Here is a 23,776-nt window from a genome sequence, read left to right as displayed (position 1 = left end):
ACTAGAAGGTTTTAACATTGATTATGTTTTTTCCTAGGTTTTTTCCAGACTAAGGACACTGGAAGACTCTGAAAGTCCTTTTAACAGGATTTTCTTTTCTCTCAGAAAAATCACATCTTTTTCTGTACTGACTAAATTAGAAGCCACATGGTCTTTCCCCTTCAGCTTATATTTCCCAAAGATAAATAATGTATGTGTGTGTGTTTTAAATTGCTATAAGGGAGCACAGATCAGACCAGCCATGTCTGCCTGACAATTCCCTCAGAAAGCAGAGCTTTCACTCAAGAGTACAGAGTTGTTCATTCAACCTCTGCCTCTCCAAAACTTCCTCCACTTTTCTGTTCAGATTAATCACCCACTGATTAACTGGCACTCTCTCTTCCAGTCAGTGAGAACTGATCTCTCTCTCTTTCTTACGCTTCTAAAGTTCACCCTTTATATTCAGATTGCCCTGCTTAGTTATACTTTAGCAAAGTCCTGGAATCCATCACATCATGTCATCCCAGTATGAACGCTCGTTTTTGTTACAACCATGTCTTTCTAATCTTTCCGGTAGCTTCTCTTTTCCTGTCTTGCCTCGCTGCAGACTGACGCTTAATTTCTCAACTCCAGCACTGAAGACTTGAATTAGGTGCCAATCCAATATTTTTAAACAGATGGCTACCCAGCCATTCCCTGGCTTTAACCTACGCACACAGACTCATGTACAATTGCTTCCCTCTCACCTCCCACAACAACTCACTAATATTTGGCACAGAAATAAATTGTTCCTTACCACTCCTCTTAGTAAAGCTAGTTCTTCAAGGGCAGATGGTTAAAAGGGGGGTGGGGAAGTGGATCCCTAGGAGATGGGTGATGAATAACTGCAAATCCCACTTTATAGAAACAAGTTTCTACGCACCCTGAAACACCCTGGGACTAATGGCAGCCTTGGACCACAAGCAGAACATAGCAGTACACAAGATCAAGTCTCAGCTGGCCAGGCCAATAAGAAGCAGGAATCATGCGATCTGCTTCCTTCAGCCTGGAACATAAAAGGACGGGGAACTGGGTTTCAGAGGATGTCCAATTCCCCCTTCCACAAGCCCACACAAGTGCATCACTCTCCTGATATACCCACAACCAGAGCCAAACTGCCTAGCTAGAGTAGTGGCTCCCTCCCCAGAGATGCAGGTATACAACTTAAATGCATGGTGTATGACCTCAGCTAGTAATACATTTTGCAGAAATCTGTGAAAAACTGATGAGAAATACAAAATGGATGGAAGCAAGCTGATAGAAGGTCCCAGAATTACCAGTGTTCATTGCAGATATGCAGCCTGTTATATGTATTTGAAAGCTTCCTACCGCCAAACAATACCAATCACACCTCAGATTAGTTCCCCACAGAGTGAAACTGATTTAAATATAATGACTTCAATGTAATCCTGGTAGATTTGCCAACAAGCCTGGAGAAAATTGTTCAGTCCCTTTTAATAGAGGATGTTATTTACCGGTTGATATAATTTATCTCCATGTCATAAATAAGTGATGTGAAGGCTAGGGGGGTGGACACAGACACAAATGTTTTTGGGAAAAGTGTGCCCCCTCCCCCCGACTTAAAAAAAAAAATCCCAATGGCAAAATTTGGAAATGCGTGGGAACACTGAAAATAAGCTCTTTACACATTATTTTATTAGAAATTTATTAGAAAACTTTTAAGACAAGATTTTATTCACTCTTAAGTGCAAAATGCAAAAATTTTTAAGGACTTGCCCTTCATTTCTCCATCAGGAAAAAAAATACAAGTTTTGGGTCAGCACTGAAAAGAACTCCTGTGAAGCATGGTCCCCTCCCATACCGAATGAGTGAAATGTGCATAGCTAGCATAAACTACATCATATGCACCTGCCTCTCACGTTAATATCAGATATAAGCAATTTTACTTATACAGAACTAAAGCATTTGTACTTTTAAATTCCACAAACATGTAAATTAATATGTTGTGCATCAATAGGGTAAGATATTAAACCTTTTTAAAGTACCAAAATTGGTTTAGGCTTCATAGAAGAATGTGCCCTGCATATATTTCAGTTTTCCCCAGCATTTTCACTATTTTAAAAAAGTCTGATTTCTACAGCGTGATAATTTCGAGAAAATTTACATCTCTGCTCATAAAATGCTACAATAATACATTTCCACACACTAAACCTCTTCAAAACAGCAGGACATTCGTTCTAGGTGCAGGGTTGCCAACTGCGTTGGGAAATACCTAGACATTTTGAGCGTGCGTGGAACCTGAATAAGGTAGGTCTTGGGTAAGGACATCAGCATATAGCCCACCTTCTAACGTAGCCATTTTTTCCCCAGGGAATTGATCTCTGTCGCCTGGAAACCAGCCGTAATTTGGGGCAGTTTCCAGCCACCACTGGAAGTTCACAACCCTATCTATGTGTCAGGTGCACACCTTCAAACAGCACCAGGGTACATCGTGCCCTTTACTATGCCAGCTTGCGGTGAAATTCTAAGTATATTCACGTAAGGTCCACTTTATTCACTGGGGTTTACTCCCAGCTAAACGTGCACAGTCGACGCCCCAGCGCCCCAACCCCAAGGCCCCCCAACCCCACTGACCAAAGGATGCCCCAATGACTAAACTAAAAAGAGATTACGATAAACGTTTGCCTCCTCCCGGACACACCCTCTCTGCAATGCCATTCTGCGCACGCGCGCACCACCGCCCTTTGCAATGCAGCACTTCTGACACGCGTGCGCTGACACCGCCCAATTCTTCGCTACAGTGCAGAAGCTATTTATAGTATCTGACGTCACCTAGAAATAGAACGGCGGCCCGGCTGCTTCGCGTCACTCACTGTCCCCGTCCACCCGCTCATTGTCCTCACTGCGCATGCGTTATGTGAGTAAAAGGACACTAGCAGAGCTGGAGTCGCTGCGATCCTAGTATAGGTAACCCCCCCCCCCCCGTCTTCTGGAAAAGGTTGGCGGGAGCCACCGTCAACGGTCGCAGGGAGCTCGCGCGCATGCTCATATTCTTCGAAGCCCCTCAACCACTGCCCGGTCCTGGTCAATGCTGTAAGTGCGCGCGTGCGCATGCGAGGAAAAACAACGGCGCGCTTTCGCTGATATCCGCTCGCGCGCTCTGTGGCCGGCCTGAGGTAAGAGGGAGCCGCCGCTGAGGCGCCGCTCCCGTTGGCCCTGCAAGGACTCGAGGAAGGGTGCTGCCGCCGAGAGCTCTGCCTGATCGTCCGACCTGCCAGTGCCACGACGGAGGGGGCAGCCATGAGCGACCGGGACCAACTGCTGCAGCGAGCTCGCCTGGCCGAGCAGGCGGAGAGATACGACGACATGGCCACGGCCATGAAATCGGTGAGTCGCTGGGGGAGGGGTCCTCAGGAGGCACTCGGCGCCCCCCTCGGGCCCCGCCGTTGCAGCCTGCACGTGGCTGCGAGAGAGCCAACACCCTGCGCCCCTCTCCATCTGCGAAGGGGCCGTTGACTCTCTGCAGGTAAGGTTTCGAGGGAGGTGGTAGACTCTTCTGGGTGGTCTTTCAGCCCCGAAGGGCCTTAGTGGGTCCCACTTCACGTCAACCCTTTTCTCTCTTCCTATCCTGTCTGTCCTGATCCTGGTTGCCTCCAATTATGAAAGCAGGTGATGCCCCCTTGTGTGTTGGAAAATGAAGAGAGAGAGGTGGTGAACTCGAGTGGCATGGGGATTTGAGGCAGACTTGCACAAGGGAAATGAGCGAGAGGAATCGTGGTGCTAGACTATTGAATGTTAATATAGAGGACAGGAATGTAATTCGGTATAAGGACATTCACCTCTCCAATGCTGCAAGCAACCAGTTTGTTCCAATGTGTGACTCTTCTGGAAGTTTTTATTTTTTTTTTGGTGGAGGGGGGTTGCTTTTTAAGGGGTTTTGTGTGCACATATGTATGTGGTTTGCACTAAGGCATTCCAGTCCACCTGAATATGCTTGGTGATATGACTAACTGTTTTATCTTAGGGTGGGGTTCAAATCGATAACTGTTCCTCAGTGAGGAATGTGTGCACTGTGTTTCTGTTCAAGTCGCCTATCCTTTGTGGATGTTAGTTATGTCATTCATACCTATAGAGAGAAAATGAGAGCTTAAATTCTCTACATGGAAAAAATTCTGCAGAATTGCAGTATTAAAATGCATATGTTTAGTTCTCCCATTTATATGGCTTCCTGAAATTCGAGCCAATGTTATGGAAAGGAGCCATTACATTTTGGGAATAGAATAGAATAGAATCTTTATTAGCCAAGTGTGATTGGACACACAAGGAATTTGTCTCCGGTGCATATGCTCTCAGTGTACATAAAAGAAAATACATTTGTCAAGAATCATAAGGTACAGCACATAATGATTGTCATATAGGTCTAGTAAGCAATCAGGAAACAATCAATAGTAATAAAAACATAAAATGTAAAATCATAAAATAAAATGAAATGTAATTTACGTTTTCTGGGTTTGTAATTTACGATTTCTGGTTGAGAGGCTGTTACATGTATTCTTAGTACCATCATGGGATTAATGGCTTGAACCTTGTTATGTGAGCTGAGGTATCTATGACCATCTTATCTTGCATTTAAAATGAAATGGCTGATGTCTTCCCATATTTTCAATACTGCAGTAAAATTGGAGTAGGCCTTGCCTGTATCAGACTCACACTGAGATTTGGAAGAGGTGGGAAATGGTTATAGACTCCTGTCTTCATTACTGCTGCATAAATAGAAGCTTGCAGGGAGGGAATACGTGTTGCTGCTGGTTGCTGTCCTCACCAGAGCGTCTTGGGAACTTGCTCTTCCGCCAGCTGGTGGGTGGACTTTCGGATACCTGAAGGCAAATTTCAGGATCTCTTTTATCTAAAATGGAACCCAGGCTTATTTTAAGCCAGTTAAATACTTGCGACACCTCATAAGCTATACACTGGCATGACCTACCTATGCTGTTTCAAATTCATATCAGTTTAACAAAGTAAGACTACCCTCAACCATATTATTTTTAAAAGCTAATTATGTTAATATTTGTCTGATGTTTCTTTCTGAAATATATTGAGATGTACCAGTCAGACATGTTCACAGTATTCCTTGAGATAAGCCCCAAAATTGCAGTCTACAAAAGAAAATTAAGGAGAACTTGGAAAAGAATAATTTGACATGAACTTGTAACTGCAGCAGTGACATACTGAATGAGGTAGTAATCAACATCTTTCTTAAATGTGTATTTTCAAACTGACTATTTAATCTTTGCATGAATTTTACTACATGCCTATTATTTGGTTTTGTTTTCTATCAGAATGTTTCTGTTATGAGATAGCCAAAGGCACGACTTGCAGGAGCATAGCCTACACGTTTTTTTAAAGAAGTCCTACATCAAAAATTATATTTTAAAAATGAAAAGATTTCACCTTGAGACTTAAATATCACATTTTACAACTCCATTGCATTTAATACTTTACACAGGCTTTTAAAGGTACAAATAATTTCTGCTTTGTGTGTGCTTAATGCTGTTCCCTTCAGGTGATCTAAAAACACATCACTGTGCATGCCTTGAGCATCCATTGTAAACGGGGGTAAGCAAGTAAAGACCAGAAGTGAGCTTCATAACTACTAATGAGAAATTTCTGTAATAGACTTGCACAACACTGTGAAGTCAGCAGTAGCTGATCTGTCAAACATGATTATGTTCTACTTGACTCTGAAGTAAGGGGTAGTAATCTGTATAATGCAGACCTAATTGGGTATTTCCTCAATTGATTTTAATCCATTTAAAGAGTACAGTTGCTGTTCCATACAATATGGAACATAAAACAGCAGGGACTTAACTGTTTCCAAGGTCTGGGTGCCAGAATTACACTTCTAAATGCCAAACTTGTGTAAGGACAAGAAGAGAAATCAGTTCTTAGGCCCCTGCATGGAATTGAATTCATGGGATTTTTTCCCCAACCTTGTATATTTGCTTGCTTTGGCTCTGATGTTTTGATACTATAAAGTATGTCTTTATTCAATGGCATTTTTGCCAGGGCCCTTCCTCTAGTGCCCTCTAATTTTCTTAATGTATGGTAGAAAAGATTATTTTGTTATTTGCAGTGGTGTTCATAACTGTGAGTTTTTGCTATTCCATCTTTTCATAGCAGAAGCATATTTACAGCAAGCTATCTTGACAGGTTAGTCTCAGAGTAGGAAAGAAGGAATTTTCCCCAAAAATGTATTTGTATGTACAGGAAAGCTAAAAGAAGGATATTGTAGCATGTTTCTATGCTACAGCAAGGAGCTTTCTTTCTTCATCATCTCAAAAACAGAGGCTTGGGGCTAAATAAAACCTTTCTCTTCTACTTTTTGTTCAAATATCTTTAGAGACGCTCACAGGAGACTACTTTATCTTTATTTAGGACAATGGACTATAGCCCTTACTTTGTTGTAAAAATCTCTTGGTTAATCTACACACACACGTCAAATAGTCAGATTTTAGAAACCAAATGTTACCATAGAAGAATCTCTGTCTGTGTGTGCAAAGAAAATGGTTTCAGTATCCAGAGTAAGACACATCCAATGACAGAATGAAAGAAGAATCGAAAAGGAAGCATGCAGACCCACAAATGTCCCCCAATATGTAGGGGTGAGTAGTATTGTCTAAAGCAGCCCTTTGTTCCCTGGATCCTGGGTAAAACAATGGTGAATATTATCTTGAATGCTACTGCCCTTTTGTACTATAGCTAAACTACTGAATCATTTTCACACATTGAAGAATTTAGGAACTGTGGTAATGTCAGTGACTTCAAGGCTTTCCGAAGTAGTTCTTTAAAATTTATTTCCTTTTGTGCTTGGTTGAAATGACAGTAGCTGGTTTTCCTTAGATTTTTAAGAAGACATTGATGAAGCTTGTTTGTATGAGGTGTATCTTATTGGGGGGGAGGTTGATTTGTCCCTGTAACCAGATTGTCTGAAAGTCTTTGTGTGCATTTGCAGGTGACTGAGTTGAACGAACCCCTTTCAAATGAAGACAGAAACTTGCTGTCTGTAGCATATAAGAATGTTGTTGGCGCCAGGCGATCTTCCTGGCGAGTTATCAGCAGCATAGAACAGAAAACCATGACTGATGGGAATGAAAAGAAGCTGGAAAAGGTTAAAGCATACAGGGAGAAGATTGAGAAGGAGCTGGAGACCGTGTGTAATGATGTTCTAGCTCTCCTAGATAAGTTCTTGATCAAGAACTGCGGTGACATTCAATATGAGAGCAAGGTCTTTTATCTGAAAATGAAAGGTGATTACTACCGCTACTTAGCAGAAGTGGCTTCAGGTGAAAAGAAGAACAGTGTTGTGGAAGCATCAGAGGCTGCCTACAAAGAAGCCTTTGAGATCAGCAAAGAGCACATGCAGCCCACGCACCCAATCCGGCTGGGGCTGGCACTCAACTTCTCCGTGTTCTACTATGAAATCCAGAATGCCCCCGAGCAGGCCTGCCTTCTAGCCAAACAAGCCTTTGATGATGCCATTGCAGAGCTGGATACACTCAATGAGGATTCCTACAAGGACTCCACTCTTATCATGCAGCTACTTCGAGACAACCTCACGCTCTGGACAAGCGACCAGCAAGATGAGGAAGCAGGGGAGGGCAACAACTGAAGAGCTTTCCTCCATCACAGCTTACCATCAACCCCCCATCACCAATACTTCCTTGCCACAATCACACTATGTATCTAGTGCTAAGCATATCTGTATTGTTGGCACAGCTATGAGGTCTGCCTGATGATGCATCAGACAGCTCTTCATATGCATTGCTGGACTGAAAGGTGTATCAGCCCTGTATCACTATAGCGGCATATTGATTGTGTAGGAGCGAAATGAGACATTTTAGTTTCATTTAATTTATAATATATTGGTTATCATAATGAAGAGAGGGGAATTGATCAAAAGTCTAAACAATTCAGTTTTATGTTAGGAAGGGGCAGATATCAAGCGGTATGCCTTGTACATTCAAAACAAATGAAGAATATGCTGATCCCATCAGCCAGTTGAAACTACCATAAGAAGGGGTGAACTGATTTTATCTTCATCAGTTTTAAAGTGGCAGTGTTGTAACCTGTGTTGGCCTCTTAATGTTCACAGACTTTGGTTTCAGGCAATGCATCTTGAGAGGTTTTGATATTTGTAACTTTTTTTTAAGTTTGAAAAATCATGAATTTTGTTTCGGTAAATTTTTTGGCTGTTCAGTTGCCTGCCTGTGAATTCTGACAGCTCTGTGTCACTGTTAGCCCATGTTAAGATGGATGATGATGAGAGACCGGAATTCTAAATTAAATGTTTTGGAATTAAACAAAAAATAAACTGCTGCTTTGGGGGGTATTGGCTGTAAGATGTCCTGTATTTACTAAACAAAATGATGCTTGCGGTGTGTCTAATTAAGGGATCTAAATAAACTTTTAAAGAACGAGATGCTGTGCCTTATTGTTGGGTGGGTTCTCATAGCAATAAGAAAAGGTGAATTTGTTGCCTTATTTGCAACCAATGCTTGGCTAGTTTCTCTGCTTGTGGAAGATACACATTTCTCTTTTATTCTGTGAGTCCACAGACTAATTACTGATCAGCCAGTTCACTGAACAGATTCACTTGTCATTTGCTAGGTGAGTAGAACCACACAATTGGCCATGCTGACAGAGGCTGATGGAAATTGTAGTTCCTGAACATCTGGAGAGCCGCAGGTTCCCTACCCCTGTTCTAGAGATAGCATAAAGGAACAGATTACTCTAATGTTGTCAGTGTCCTGAGAGAGACACTGTTATGAGGACAGTTCTTGACTATTTTCCATGCACATTTTCCTCCTGTTTGGTATAAGGGAAGTCTTGCCAGGCTGCCCAAAGATGTGGCAAAATGCAGCCAAGTACATTCAGTGTAACTGCAAGGACTCCAAAGTCACCTGAAGGAACAGATTCCGATCCTCCTCAGCCTCATATATTCAAATAGTCTTTTTAAGAATACACATGAAGCCTAACTGGCTATAGTTTTTCCCCATATATGCTTTTATTGCCACATCAGGACCAAAGAGCATGTATCTACAGAGTACAAACAAGTATCTTTGGCTTTGGATTAATGGGCATGCACTATGGACTCATGTGTGGGTAGTGGTTAAAATGATCCTTTCATGGCTGTCAATTTAGACATGATTTGTCTAGAGTAAAGTTCTTGCCATAGCAATTCTACAGCCAGTTTATAAAGGCCAAAAATATGACCTTTGAACGGTCTTCTGTATATCTCCTGATTTTTAGTCTGATAGATCTGTGGTCAGATTAAGACAGGGTGTAGCTGATTAAATTTGCTTTCTGTATTGCACTCACTTTTTGATAAACTCCCTGGGGGAAAACAACTTTTCAAACACAAAGCATCAGTGTATTGTCGAAGGCTTTCACGGCCGGAATCACTTGGGTGCTGTGTGGTTTCCGGGCTGTATGGCCGTGTTCTAGCAGCATTCTCTCCTGACGTTTCGCCTGCATCTGTGGCTGGCATCTTCAGAGGATCTGATGTTGGGAAAGCAAGAAATCATTCGCAAACGTCTCTGCAAATCTGAAGCTCACCCTCCTAGACTCTATGGACTCCCAAAAATCCACAAGGACTCCACTCCACTCAGACCTATTGTGAGTGCAATTGGATCTCCTACATATGATTTGGCAAAGTTTCTGGCCACACAACTGCAAATCCATATTGGACTTACTACACATTACATTAAGGACTCAACTCACTTCATTGAAAAAATCAGCAAACTCAAACTCAACCCCAATGACAAACTGATCAGTTTTGATGTGGTGTCCCTATTCACCAAGGTCCCCATAGCAGACACCATGACACTCATTAACCAGAAATTCCCAAAAGACATCACAGCCCTGTTTCAACATTGTCTCACTACCAGCTACTTCCAGTGGGATAATGAATACTATGAACAGAAAGATGGTTTGCCATGGTAGCCCTCTCTTTAGCCCCTGTAGTAATAGCTTAATTTCTATATGGAACATTTTGAGAAACAAAGCCCCTGAAAAAACAAAGCACCAAAAAAAAGCCTGACCATATGGTTCCGCTATGTGGATGACATACATTCACCATTTGGAGCCATCGGAGAAGAAGAACTAAACAAGTTCCTGGACCATATCAACAAGATCCACCCAAACATCCAATTTACTATGGAGAAAGAAAAAATGAAGGAAAAACTGCCATTTTTTAGATGTTTTAGCCATCCAAGCAAACCAAACCATAGCAATTGGGACACACGGGTATAGCCAGAAAACCTACCTACACACAGACAGATATCTTACACAAAAACTCCAATCACCATCCAGGGCAAAAAAGGAGCACCATAAAAACTTTGCGTTACATCGCAAGCAAACAGAATCTGTGAACCTCACCTCCTACAAGATGAATTGAATCACTCCAAACAGGGCCTCCTCTACAGGCTAATGGAGCCACTCTAATACAGAAACGAAGAAGGGCTGCAAGACCAAGAACAAGCCACATGGAACAAAGATAAAAGAGCCATCTAGGAGGGAAGGTGTTCTTACCATACATCAAGGGAACCACTTGATCGCGATAGGAAAACTGGATGAAGAAGCACAACCTACAAACCATCTACTAGGACCCACTAAGAAAATTCAACAGATGCTACTGCTCAGCAAAGGATAAGAGGGATCCTTTTAGCTACTGCAGGAGCTTCATCGTGATACCATGCAGCTGTGGACAAGTCTATACATAGGAACCACCAAACGCGAAGTGCACATGACACACGTATCAAAGAACATCGAAAGGTACTGGCAGACTATTTCAGCCAGAAAAATCAAAGTGCAATAGCAGAACACATGATAAAACCAACTCCTTGACATAGAATATTATTTGAAAAAAACAGAAATTTGGACCACTCTTGAAAGCCACTCACTGGGCCTGTAGACTACACAGAGAAGCAATTGAAATCCATAAGCACATGGACAATTTTAACAGGAAGGAAGAAACTATGAAAATGAACAGAACTTGGCTGCCAGTGTTGAAAAATACTAGGGTCAAGACTGTGTCAAACCAGCTCCACACAAACACAGGATGACCATAGACAAAAGAAACAAAGGCCAAGATACTTCTATTCAGATGCTCCCACCAGTGACCTTGCTATCTACAGGGTTACTCCCAGGCTATAGTCTTCATTGTTACTCATACTTCTATTCAGATGCCCTCAACTATTGACCTGGTTGCCGCCTTTGTTACTCACAGTCAAGGTTTCCCCACCCACCCTGGACACTCCAACAGATATATACTCCACTTGCTTTCCCAACATCAGATCCTCTGAAGATGCCAGCCACAGATGCAGGCGAAACGTCAGGAGAGAATGCTGCTAGAACACGGCCATACAGCCCGGAAACCACACAGCAACTAAACAAAGCATCAGCTTTACCTAGGTCTAACAAGCCGTTAAATAATTGCTTTATTTTCAGCTAGGTAATTAAACAATCTCAAATATTTAATCCATTTTGAGAGTCATTGCAGAAGAGACTTGTGTTAAGTCCTGGTATGGCATATTGGAAAAATGCCTTGCCATATCCAGCAAAGAAGATCCTTGCATATGTAAAATCCAGGGTTGCTGGCTTAAGATGTGGATTTGTGGATTCTATAGGTGACAGTGGAAATATCAGGATTTTGGATCAGGATTCATGGCTTCAGTCCATATTCAAGAGCAAAACTCCTTATTTCACTTGTAACAGTTGTGAATTATCTCCATGATTAACACAATATGAAAAGATTCGTGTTTTCAATCATAGTTATTCATGCATGCTCAAAAGCTGTTTTTATCCTTTGGTGAGTACATACTGCATAAGCTGCAATGTAATTAATTGGGGGGAAACATATAAGGGGGTCAACGTTATTCAATGGAGATATGTACCCTGTTTCCCCGAAAATAAGACAGTGTCTTATATTAATTTTTGCTCCCAAAGATGCGCTATGTCTTATTTTCAGGGGATGTCTTATTTTTCTGGTGTTCTGTTCGACGGGCATGTTTCCAAACAAAAACTTTGCTACGTCTTACTTTCGGGGGATGCTTTATATTTAGCACTTCAGCAAAACCTCTACTACATCTTATTTTCAGAGAATGTCTTATTTTCGGGAAAACAGGGTACTTACCCAGTATGGTTTTATTAATGTACAACAGTATATTGGAACAGTGTGCTGGAATTTAGTTATTGCCTGGGACAACCAGCATATGCCAATTCTGTCTGCATCAATTATATGCCAAGGGGCCTTTTCACGTGTTACATTTGATGAGGCAAAATGGAAGTTAGTTTTCAATACTATACTCTGTCTCACCAAAAGAAAAAAACAAAATTGTAACTTCATTCAGCACAAGCTTTGTATAAGAATGCTCTGTTTGGGACCTAGTGCCTATCTGTTTTTTTTCTTTTGGGAAGGCAAAGTATAGCTTAGCCAACCATTGTAAGTTCACAATCTAGCGAGGAGGCAGTAGGATAGACTGTCTAAAAAGCAGGATTTCACCAGCTTCATCTTTTAAGAAAATCCCAGAATGTGGCAAGTGAAGTTACAATTTTGTGTTTTGTTTTTTTTGGTGAGACAGTGTAGTATTTTTTTAAAAATCTCAGGCTACTCTCTTTCAACATTGCTAATCTTGAGTAAAACAGTTTCTTGTACTGTTCGGTTGCCCGGCCTAGAATGTCATCCCTTCTCTTTTATGTTCTTGACCCTACTGCTAAATAGGGCAATCCTTCTTTCACTGAAGCATCAGATTGATTTGCTTGCGGATAATTTTGATTATTTGTTCAGGGAACTTATTAAGTATTATAATTGCACAATGTTTTATTGCCACTTTTCTTGTTTACAGAAGAGTCAGCTACTTTACTATGGCATGTAATAAGCTGGGGACCCACAAAGACTTGCAGGAGGCATATAATTTTCCTCATGATCTACTCTTTCCCTTCCCTTCAAGCCCCCATAGCTTCTCCCATTTTTCTGCTTCTTGCTTTCTTGCTTTTTTTCTTTTGTTGCCACCCACCTATCTTCAGCTTTTCCTCCTTAATTGCCCCAACAACCTGTCCTGGGAAGAGTTTGGCTAAGCTGTGGTGCTCAGTTACACAGTGGGATGCAGCAGGTACTTGAGTGCAGCATCTTTTCCTTTATTTTTCTCCCAACACTATATTGGTCTTCCTGGGGGCCACTGTATATTGGGGGCCATTTTCCTCCTCCCACCCTTTAACAAGTCGACCATTTAATATCTTCAGCTAAATGTATTGTTTCTTTACTTCGTTTATATCTACCATCCTCCGCACTGGGGACCCAAAGCAGCTTACATCATTCTTCTCTGTTCCATTTTATCCTCACAACAACCCCATGAGGTAGGTTAGGCTGGGTGTTTGTGATTGTTCCAAAGTCACCCAGTGATCTTCCATGACATAATGAGGATTTGAACCTGGCCTTCCAGATCCTAGTATGTAACTAACATCAACACCACAGTGTCTTTCAAGGGATGGCTGCTGTTGAACCAGCCAGGTCTGGGTGAGTCATGCCGGTTGCATGGTATCAAGTTGCCTATGACTGCTGCCAGTCCCAACCCTGATGAGTCATCTCTCAAGGGACAAAACAGCCCAGGAAAGGGCTCTGACCCTCCCCTTACCTTTTACTGATAAAAACCAAGGGTTGAAGGTTGACAACATTGTTGTGGTTATCTAACAACCCCCATAATGGCGTGCAGAGAGTGTTCATTTCTTAAAACTACAGGTGCTGCTTCCATTATTTTGGGGTTTTGTTAAAACTCCAATGTATTTAAAAATAAACTTTTCAGATTTTTTGCAACCTCAGATGTGGGGGCATATTCTTTCTGCAAGTTTTGTATGATTTTTTCTCCTACCTTATTGTAGACCTTGAGCAATTAATACAATTTGCTTTTCTCTCAAAGGTAGCCTTTCCCAATGCCATCTCTTCCCTTCCTTGTTCCTTTTAGAGTGTTTTCTCCTTGCCTTTTATGGAGTATCACTATGGTAATGCCATGATGTTATTGCACTAGGAACTGTTGTCTTGGAAATGGTATGACTGTCTTTGCACTGGAGAGGTCCGCCCCCCCCCCTCCCCGCTTTCTAACCTGCCTGTTGCCAGGGACACTAAACTGGCTGGATGAGGCTTGCTTGGAGGTAGGAGAGGAAGTGGAGATATCAAACCTATGTCTGGAAATTTTCCTAGTCAACAGGGAAAGAGCAGAAATAAATCATTCAATAAAAGCTGCTGAAATTTCAATTTCCCAGTCAGGGCTCCATTAGCTTGGGTTTCAGTGTGCCTATCCATCAGACTGTCTGTTTCCAAGACACCAGCCATCCCAAGGGTAGAATAAACTGCAGAGTTCAGCTTCTGTTCCAAAGGAAAGAGCTTTGCTGTCTGGTTCTGCCCCCCCCCCCTTTCACTTTCTTAAAAGATGACTCAAAGAGTACTATGTTTATTTTTAAAAAAATTCTGTGCCACTTTTCTACCCAAATAGGGTTTCCAAGGGGAAAAACCTTTTAAAAAATTAAAGTAAAATCATACATTTTAGTAAAATCTAAAGTAAAATGTACAGTTATTTAATAAAAACATACACAGGCATAACACCAAACACCAGGGAGGAGGCTACTCAGGTGACAGGGGGAGGCAGGGCTTGAGCCCCAGGTACTCTGAAGAGGTGCAGGAAGAGCCCCCAATCTGATTGATTTATCACAGCCTCACCACCTGGAAATAAATTAATCTTAATTTTAAAGTAACCAGAGGCTTGCTGGGCCGGGGGTGGGGGGGAGATAAAAGTGACCTACATTCCCCTTCTGGTGCCACCCCCCCCCCCCCCAAAGAGCCTCTGGTTGCTTTTAAATTAAGTTTAACTTATTTTCAGGCAAGGAGCACTGTAGCCGGAGATGACTGGGGGTGGTGGGATTCTATGGAGGAGCCCTGCTTCCTGGGGCCATGGCCAGCCCTAGCCTCCAGCTTCTGATGTTTTTGAAACAGGGCCTTCCTTGATCTGGAAGAGCTTAGAGAGGGAGGTGTTCAGTGTGATTTGTGAGACAAATAAAGCTATTCATTTATGTAAATGGTTCTAATATCTTAAATATAGGATGGCCTATACACCCCTGTCCATGTCTATGAGGTAAGCTATACTGAAAGAGTAATTGGCTTATCATCCAGTGAATTTGTTTTCTTTATCATTCACTTTTCTCACTGAAAGTCAAGGTAGATGACAGGAATATTGAAACAATGGACTGAAAACCAGTACAATTCAAATGAAAAGTGGATTACACAATGGAAGCATGATATAGAATAAGCATAGCATATCCAATAAACTAGATTTCATAGTTAGTGGACAAATAAAAACAGTGTAATAAAACCAATAAAATTCAATATGAAAGGGGGTGGGAGTTTCCTGAAATGTTCACAGACAATTGAAATGACAATCTTATTATGTATGTAAAAAGTGGCCTGCTCAACTCTGTTTTACCCTGGCTCTACACCTATATAAACATGTCCTAAATGATTGAATAGAAACCTGGGTCACTTCAATCTGAAACTCATCACTACACAGGTTCTCAAGATAAAACACAAAAAGTTATTCAGTATCAATGGTACACATCTTCTGAAGCATCTTTGCTTGCTGGGCAAAAAATAAGCAGTGGGGCAATGGCAGTCCTTTGTTTCTTTACCTATATGGGGAAAGCTTATGGAAATCCTTAAAAAGGTTCAAAGTGTGGTATTGTGGTTTTAGTGGCAGATTAGGATCTAGATCACCAAGGTTTGAATCCCTGCTATCCCATGAAGTTTTGCTGAGTAAGCTTGGGCCAGTCCCAAACTTTCTGTCACCTCTATCACAAGGTTTGTGTAAAGATGAAATAGAGGACAGCACAGTGTAAGTTGCTGGTGTTCCCTATTTGGGAAGAAGGCAAGGTATCAATAAACAATTTTTTCCAAGTAACTGCCAGGTCTGCCAGGAGCTGATTGTGGTTCAGACCATGAATTATTAATACTGAAAATTAGAATAAAGTGGAAGAAAAAATTCACAGTTCCAAAATACAATCTAAACAACATTCCTAAAGAGTTCAAAGGCCACGTAAAGAAAAGATTTGAATTATTATCTTCAAGTGAACATGAACCAGAAGAACTATAGATTGAAACCAGAGATAATGTCAAAGAAGAATGCACTAAAACTGTTCCTGTGGCCAAAAGATATGAAAAGCCACAAAGGATGACTGATGAAACTCTTAAAATTGCTAAAGGTAGACAACCATAAACAAAATGGAAATGGAATCAGGAGTTTAACTGCGGAGTTTCAGTGACTGGCACATAGAGACAAAGGCTTTTCCACACCTCACCCCAAATGAAGCTGTTTTTGATGCCATCATTTCCCCTGAAGTACACCCACGCTCCTCTCCTCTGAATGTTGTTTCCTGACTGGCAAATTTTTTTTTCTGTGCATGCACTCTAATGATGCTGCACAGCTTCACTGATTCAGTGATCTGAAAAAACACAAGAAAAAGAGAAAACAGACAAAATACCAATTAAGGGGAGAGGGAAAAGGAGTGAGGGGAGGAATGTGAAAAATGGTGAACCAAGTGCAGAAGGAGAGGTTAGGCAACAGCACAGGGGTGGACAATGGTCAGACTTTTTGGCAGGGAAGAAAGTTTATATCAGTATGACCACACTGAGGAAAACTAGCTAAAAATGTTTCTTAATACTACAATGTAAAAGGTCGTTGGAAACATATTGTTGAAGGCTATCACGGCCGGATTCAACTGGTTCTGGTGGGTTTTCCGAGATCACTGAACACTGAAATTCTGGACAATTCAGAAGCTACTATGACAGCACAGGGAGGCCATTGAAATTCACAAACACCAGGACAACTTCAATAAGAAAGAAGAGACGTTAAAAATTAGCAAAGCCTGGCTCCCAGTACTTGAAAAATGGACTGATAACCCCACCCGCAATACAATGCACTCAACCATACCTTTGCATAGCAAGTTCTACCCAAACACTTAATGACTGGTTCCCCACCCTGGGACATGGACAATATACCACACTAAACTTTCCCTTCTCACTTAGACACAGTGTGAAACAGACTTTTCTCTGTGATACACCTCTGAAGATGCCAGCCACAGATGCAGGCGAAACGTTAGGAACAAGATCCACCAGACCACGGCCACACAACCCGGAAAACCCACCAGAACCAGTGGTTGGAAACGTTTCTGGTACCAGGTGAGGGAGTGCAAAACACCACAAGATAAGTGTTCAGTTGGGCTGGATATGAGGTAAAACACTTGTGCAGAAGTGGGCCAAGAGATCTATGATAATAACCAGGGTAAAGAAGTAGAAGAGAACAAAAGGAAGAGCAAGATATTTACTTCACAAGATTCAAACAATCAAAGGAAAATTTAGACATGCACCAAAAAACCATTAACTGAACAGGACAAAATAAAGAAAATATGGGGATAATACATTGAAGAACTACACAAAAAGGATGAAAGGATTATAGATTCCTTCCAAGAATAATCTTTTGAAGATGAACCTAAAGTTTTAGAAAGTGATGTGAAAGCCGCACTCAGAGTAATGGGAATAAATAAATTATCAGGAGTAGATGGGATATCAATCGAGATATTCCAAGCCACTGAAAAAGAGTTCATCAAAATCATAACAGGAATATGCCAACAAATATGGAAAACAAAACAGTGCCTCATAGACTAGAAATGCTCCATCTGCACTCCAGTTCAAAGAAAAGCACTCCAAAGACTGCAGCAATCATCAGACCATCATCATGTTAATTTTTCATGTAAACAAAAAAACAAAAAACCCAAAATCTTATAACAAAGACTGTTATTATACATGGAATGAGGAATTCCAGATGTTCAAGCTGGATTGAGAAAAGGAAGCAGCACTATAGATAATATTGCAAATTTACTTTGGTTACTGGAACATGCAAGAGAATTTCAGAGAATTTCATATGCAGCAAAAATGTTGACTGTATCATGAAAAGCTATGGTTGGTTTTAAAAGAAATGGATGTGCTACAGCATCTGATTGTTTTGATGTGCAACCTGTACTCTAGACCAGAAGCTACTGTTAAGACAGAATATGGAGAAAGAGCATGTTTTCCAGTTGACAAGAATATATTTTACGTCTCTCTTCAATCTGTATGCAGAATTTATCAAGGATAAGTGGATTAGATTTTCATGAAGGTAGAGTGAAAATTGGTGAAACGAACATTAATATATGCAAATAGCACCACATTACTAGCAGAAAATAATGAACATTTGAAATGACTATTGCTGAAAGTTAAAGCGGAAAGTGCCAAAGCAGAATTACAGCTGAACATCTAGAAGGCTACAGGGGAATCATATGGTTTTAAGGCTGTCCACGAAGAAATTGAAGTTATTCAAGATCTTCTGTCCTTGGCTCCATCATGAAAATGAAGACTTCTACCAAGGAAGGAAATTGATGCTTGGAAGGGCAGCCATGAAGGAGCTAGAAAAACATACCATAGTATTCCCCATAATGAGGTATGAGTGTGAAAGTTGGACAATGAAAAAAGCTGACAGAAAGAAAGCTGATTCTTTTGAAATGTGGTGTTGAAGGAGACTTTTACAAATGCCATGGACAAATCAGCGGGTTCTAGATCAAATCAAGACTGAACTGTCCCTAGCAGCTAAAGTAACTAAACTGAGGCTATTAATTGAGTCACCATAAGTCAGAAGCAAGCTGATGGGACTTTACACACAACTGCCAGGTCTTAAAGCTTGACCTGAAGTTTCAAAGTCTTGGTCTTGTCTTCAAGAACATCAGAGGGTGCAGAGTAAGCCTCAAGGGGGGAGACATAATTTTTGGGCTTGACCTAACAGTTTCTGGCCTTTTAAAAATCCTCCATGCTGTCCACTCTCTTTTCTGAGGCTCCAGGTTTTTCTACTGACTTTGCCTTGCTCCTATCCCTTCAGGCTCCACACATATGATTAGGCTGCAGTGAGCATGAGGGTGCTGAATTAAATGCATGAAGGGGTGCTGTGCAGAACAATGGGGACCAGATTTCTTCTGACACTGCATTGCAGTGGATGTTACCTGCTGTCACTCACTTATGTCTGTTGGTGTTGGCCCCTTTGGTTCCTGCACATTCTGCATATCTGAATACTTGTTGTTTAATTCTACTCTAACCACTTTCTGTACATTCCAGGGTGGGTTTCTGCTGACTATTGAGTGATTTTTAATTTGAATTTTTGAAACAACTTGCATCAAGATGCTTTGACCAGAGTGGGAAATGAGTTGCAGTTCCCCTAGAAATCTGCTGGAGGCAGTAAATCCTAAAAAATGATACACACATGATTGCTGCTGCTGTTCCTTGTGGCATTTTTTTAAACAGCGGGGAAGTTGTTTGCAATTCAATTAACGTTTCCCTGGCACCATACTACCCTATTTTTATGAGTGCACATACATTGTGGCTCAACATCAGACTGGATGTATTACATCACTCTTTTTCAAAAACAATGCTATGCTTGAAGCATCTAAGACTGAAGAGATGTTCACAGCAATATGAAGACCTGTATTTCCATAGTTTGTCACATTCATTATTTCAGCTAAGATATTCCATTCATTTCTCTGTGCTTCTTATTTTGAGGCTCTTTTCTGCTGGAAGAAAGCAGTTTCCCCAGCCAGTTCCTTGAGCTGGGGAGTCCATGGGCCTTTCCACACTCATATCTTGGATCCACTGGAGTGTTTAACTGGACAGAATTTCCACCAGTGGAGCATCAGTTTTTCTCCTATCTCACTCCTGCTATAGCCCCAGCTACCCCCTAGGAAGGTGTGCTCTGCTGGCAAAAATACTTCAGTTTGTGGAAATGCTGAGGTAGATTCCAGACTATAATTTCCCCAGTGTGGTGATACATTTGTAAGCAAACCAGCCAGATACGATATACCATGAAAAATTTAAATTAATATAACCAAATTAACATAAATCAATATAACAATAATCAAAATCTAAAAAAGTAATCATATATGAAAATGCCAAGGTTTTTAGTTTTTTGGAGGAGGGGGTGGGCAATCTTTGCATAGTATACAAAAATCAGTAGATGAATCAATTCTCCACCCTGTGAGTTTGCTGGCTGAATTTGTTGTAAAAGCAGTGTGAAGAAATACCAGACATCCCAGAATTTCCATTCAAAGTTCACTGTAATTTGGTCTGTACTACAAGGTTGCTGGGAGGAAGCAATTAACATATCTTACAATTAGTTTACACGTCAAGGAAAATTAAATCATCTTAGACTTGACACATCTTACAATCACAGAGCAATTTGGCCTATTTCATAGGCAAATCACACGAGCTTGGGAGAACAAGGAGATTCAAATTTACACAGCACCTAGAGAGTCACACCTAAGAACACAATTTAAATTGCCCACAAGGGTTTGGGCAAGGGATTATAAAAGTAGTTTAAGAGAAGGTGGACTCTAATCTGGAGATTATAAAAGTAGTTTAAGAGAAGGTGGACTCTAATCTGGAGAACTAGGTTTGATTCCCCACTCCTTCACATAAGTGGTGGCCTCTTATCTGGTGAACCAGATTTGTTTCCCCACTCCCACGTTCCTGCTGGGTGACCTTGGGCTAGTCAACAACAACATCTTGGGCTAGTCAACAATTTTTTGGAACTCTCTCAGCCTCACCTACCTAACAAGATGCCTGTTGTTGGGAGAGGAAGGTAAAGAAGTCTGAAAGCCCGTTGGAGTCTCCTTATTTATGGAGAAGTTGATCTATGGCTACCAATCTTGATCCTCCTTGATCTGAGATTGCAAATGCCTTAGCAGACCAGGTGATCGGGAGCAGCAGCAACAGAAGGCCATTGCTTTCACATCTTGCATGTGAGCTCCCAAAGGCACCTGGTGGGCCACTGCAAGTAGCAGAGTGCTGGACTAGATGGACTCTGGTCTGATCCAGCAGGCTCTTTCTTATGTTCTTACAGGAGAAAAAGGGTTAGGGTTAAACACCTCATTCCTCTAGTCCTCAATTGAAGGTGCTAGGCCAGTGATGGCGAACCTTTTTGAGACAGAGTGCCCAAACTGCAACCCAAAACCCGCTTACTTATCGCAAAGTGCCAACACGGCAATTTAACCTGAATACTGAGGTTTTAGTTTAGAAAAAACGGTTGGCTCCAAGGTGCGCATTACTTGGGAGTAAGCTTGGTGGTAGTCAGTGGCTTTGCTTTGAAGCAACCGTGCAATGTTTCGAATGGGTGAATCACGATGCTAGGAGGGTTTAGAAGCAAGCCCCATTGCCAGCAACTGAGCTTATTCCCAGGTAAAGGATTGTGCTTTAGTTCTTCCCAAGAAAATCAGTGGGGTTTAACAGCACTTAACAGGGTTACCTACACGTCGTGCCCAGCAGCCCAGGCCAGCCTAGATGTGTGTGTGTGGGGGGCATTTTCCACACACACCCCAAGACGAACTCTGTGCATGCGTGTCCACAGAGAGGACTCTGAGTGCCACCTCTGGCACTCGTGCCATAGGTTCGTCACCACTGTGCTAGGCCCTGAGTATGCCTAAGAGAAAAGAACAGGGAAGTGTCCAAGTAAAGCCTCTAAAGGCAGCAGAAGAAAGGAGGGTGAAATCGAACCGCTCAGGTGGGAATTCCTGTGATGTGGTTTGTGGAGGCAGCAGCTATTCGGAGAGGTAGGGTTGCCAACTCTGGGTTTGGAAATACCTGGAGATTTCAGGGTGGAGCCTGGACAGTGGGCTTTAGAGAAGGGAGGGACCTTGGTAGGATATAATACCATGCAGTCCACTTCCAAAGCAGGTATTTTCTCCAGGAGAAGTAGAATAGGCGTTTTAAATAAATAATAAAGCTATTTATGCAGTCTGGAAATCAGTTGAAATTCTGGGAGACTTCCCTCCCCCACCTGGAAGCTGGCACCCTGAGTTTAGGTGTGGAGAGGAATGGAGGGAAGGGCTGTATGAAGATTCAATCAGCTGAGCTGCTTTCTCCTCCCACCAGTAGAGAAACAAGCTCTTCACAAGCAGGGGGAAAAGTTGCCAAGCAGAATTAGCTACCGTGGTGTCAGAAACTACTACTGTTTGATTAAAAAGCTAAAGCCATGATGGAAAGGCGTGCTGCTTTGTGTCACAGATTTATAGCAACAAATATGTAAACAATTTATTTTAATATATCCCGCAATAATGGTATGAGTGTGGCGTTATCTGTGTACTTTGAGTCCATGATATTAAACTTATCAAAGCACATTAAGGATAGCAGAGAATGTCCTAAGTCTAAACTTGACAAGTTTCACCTCCTGTCAACTCCTGTGAACTGGTTGGCAACTCTCCCTTGAATGGGTCCACTTGATAAGGCTACTGAATTACTGGTTTTATGATACAGAAACCAGAAAAGTGAGGGACTTGGGCACTTGGAACATATAATGTTCTACAGAAATAGCAAACATGGTGCATCTTCTAGGACAGTGTTAAGTCTGGAAGGTATTTTCAGTGTCCCACACTCCAGCACTATGGTACAAATTAAAAAACAAGATGGTTGCCAACTTCTTAATAGCAGGACTCTTCCCTTCCATTGCTGTATAAAGCTGCATATCTATCGATTGATCTGACGTAATACCCCACTCTCCCCTGCCGTAGTGGGCTCAGAACAGTTTACAACACATAATAAATGCAATACAATTTGCATACAAATGATAGGATCTAACATGTACAATGAATATAAAAGTGTAAAACTTCAGATAATTAACAGTCAAGGGTGAAACAAACCAACATTCCCCCAACCACAGAACCTTGAACATACTAGACAGGAGGGGGAAGGAGAGAAGGCGAGGAGAAGAAAGGGAGGCTAGCCCAGATGAGCACAAACCCCATTTCTGCGCTCAACTGTAGGCCTAGTGGACCAATTCCATCTTGCAGGCCCTTCTAGAATTGAGATAAGTCTTGCAGGACCCTGGTCTCATGACACCCGGCTGGAGCCAGGGCTGAAAAAGCCTTGGTTCTTGTTGAGGGCACCCAGATATTTTTCAAGGCAGGGATCACCAGCAGGTTGTTACTGGCAAAATGCAGTGTTCTCCAGGGCACCATATCAGGAGAGGCAATCTAAAAAAAATATCACTGGTTCTAGATCATTAAAGGCTTTAAATGTAGAATTAGAACCTTGAATTAGATCTGGCACTCCAGCTGGAGCCACTGGAGCTGATAGAGGACTGGTTAAATGTGGATCTTCCATGGTGTTCCTTTAAGGACCTGCACAGCTGCATTTTGGACTAGCTGGAGCTTCTGGATTAAATCCAAGGGCAGCCCTGCATAGAGCAAGTTAGGTAATCCAGTCTGGAGGTGTCCTTTGCATGGATCACTGTAGTGAGGTCAGAGCAAATTAGATGTGGCAGAAAAGGTGCCAAAAACCTGGCAAAGATGTAAAAATTCCAGGTGGGCCACAGTTATGGCCTGGGTCTCTCTCAAAAAGTAGGCATCCAGAATCACATCCAGGCTCTTAACAGATTAGGAATCATTTGGGTAGCTGGCATCCCATCCTGAAGTAAAGACAATTAAGTAAAAACAAGTAAAATATCACTGGCTGATTGGCCTAGGCCCTAGTCTGTGCTATTTAAGGTACTGGAGCCATGAATGAAAGGTGGAAAATCCTGTTCACCGTGTTGAACTTGACTGTAGAAGAGCTACATTTTTTGAAGATTTTGGAGACCTTAAACACTGATTATCAGGCATTCTAAGACTGGCATTCTAAGGTCAG

At 41.8% G+C, this 23,776-nt stretch overlaps 1 protein-coding gene across 1 annotated transcript; it reads left to right on the top strand.

Annotated features, from left to right (window-relative positions):
• Positions 1–2,833: 2,833 nt before the first annotated feature.
• On the top strand, positions 2,834–8,456 carry YWHAH (tyrosine 3-monooxygenase/tryptophan 5-monooxygenase activation protein eta). The gene is made up of 2 exons (XM_048514979.1): positions 2,834–3,366; positions 6,992–8,456. The coding sequence occupies exons 1-2, from the start codon at positions 3,280–3,282 to the stop codon at positions 7,646–7,648; spliced, it is 744 nt and encodes a 247-aa protein (XP_048370936.1). The 5' UTR covers positions 2,834–3,279; the 3' UTR covers positions 7,649–8,456.
• The last annotated feature ends 15,320 nt before the right edge of the window (positions 8,457–23,776 follow it).

This window comes from Sphaerodactylus townsendi, linkage group LG13 (genome assembly GCF_021028975.2).
Source record: "Sphaerodactylus townsendi isolate TG3544 linkage group LG13, MPM_Stown_v2.3, whole genome shotgun sequence".
NCBI lineage: Eukaryota > Metazoa > Chordata > Lepidosauria > Squamata > Sphaerodactylidae > Sphaerodactylus > Sphaerodactylus townsendi.
This window is presented reverse-complemented; position numbering and strand designations above follow the sequence as displayed.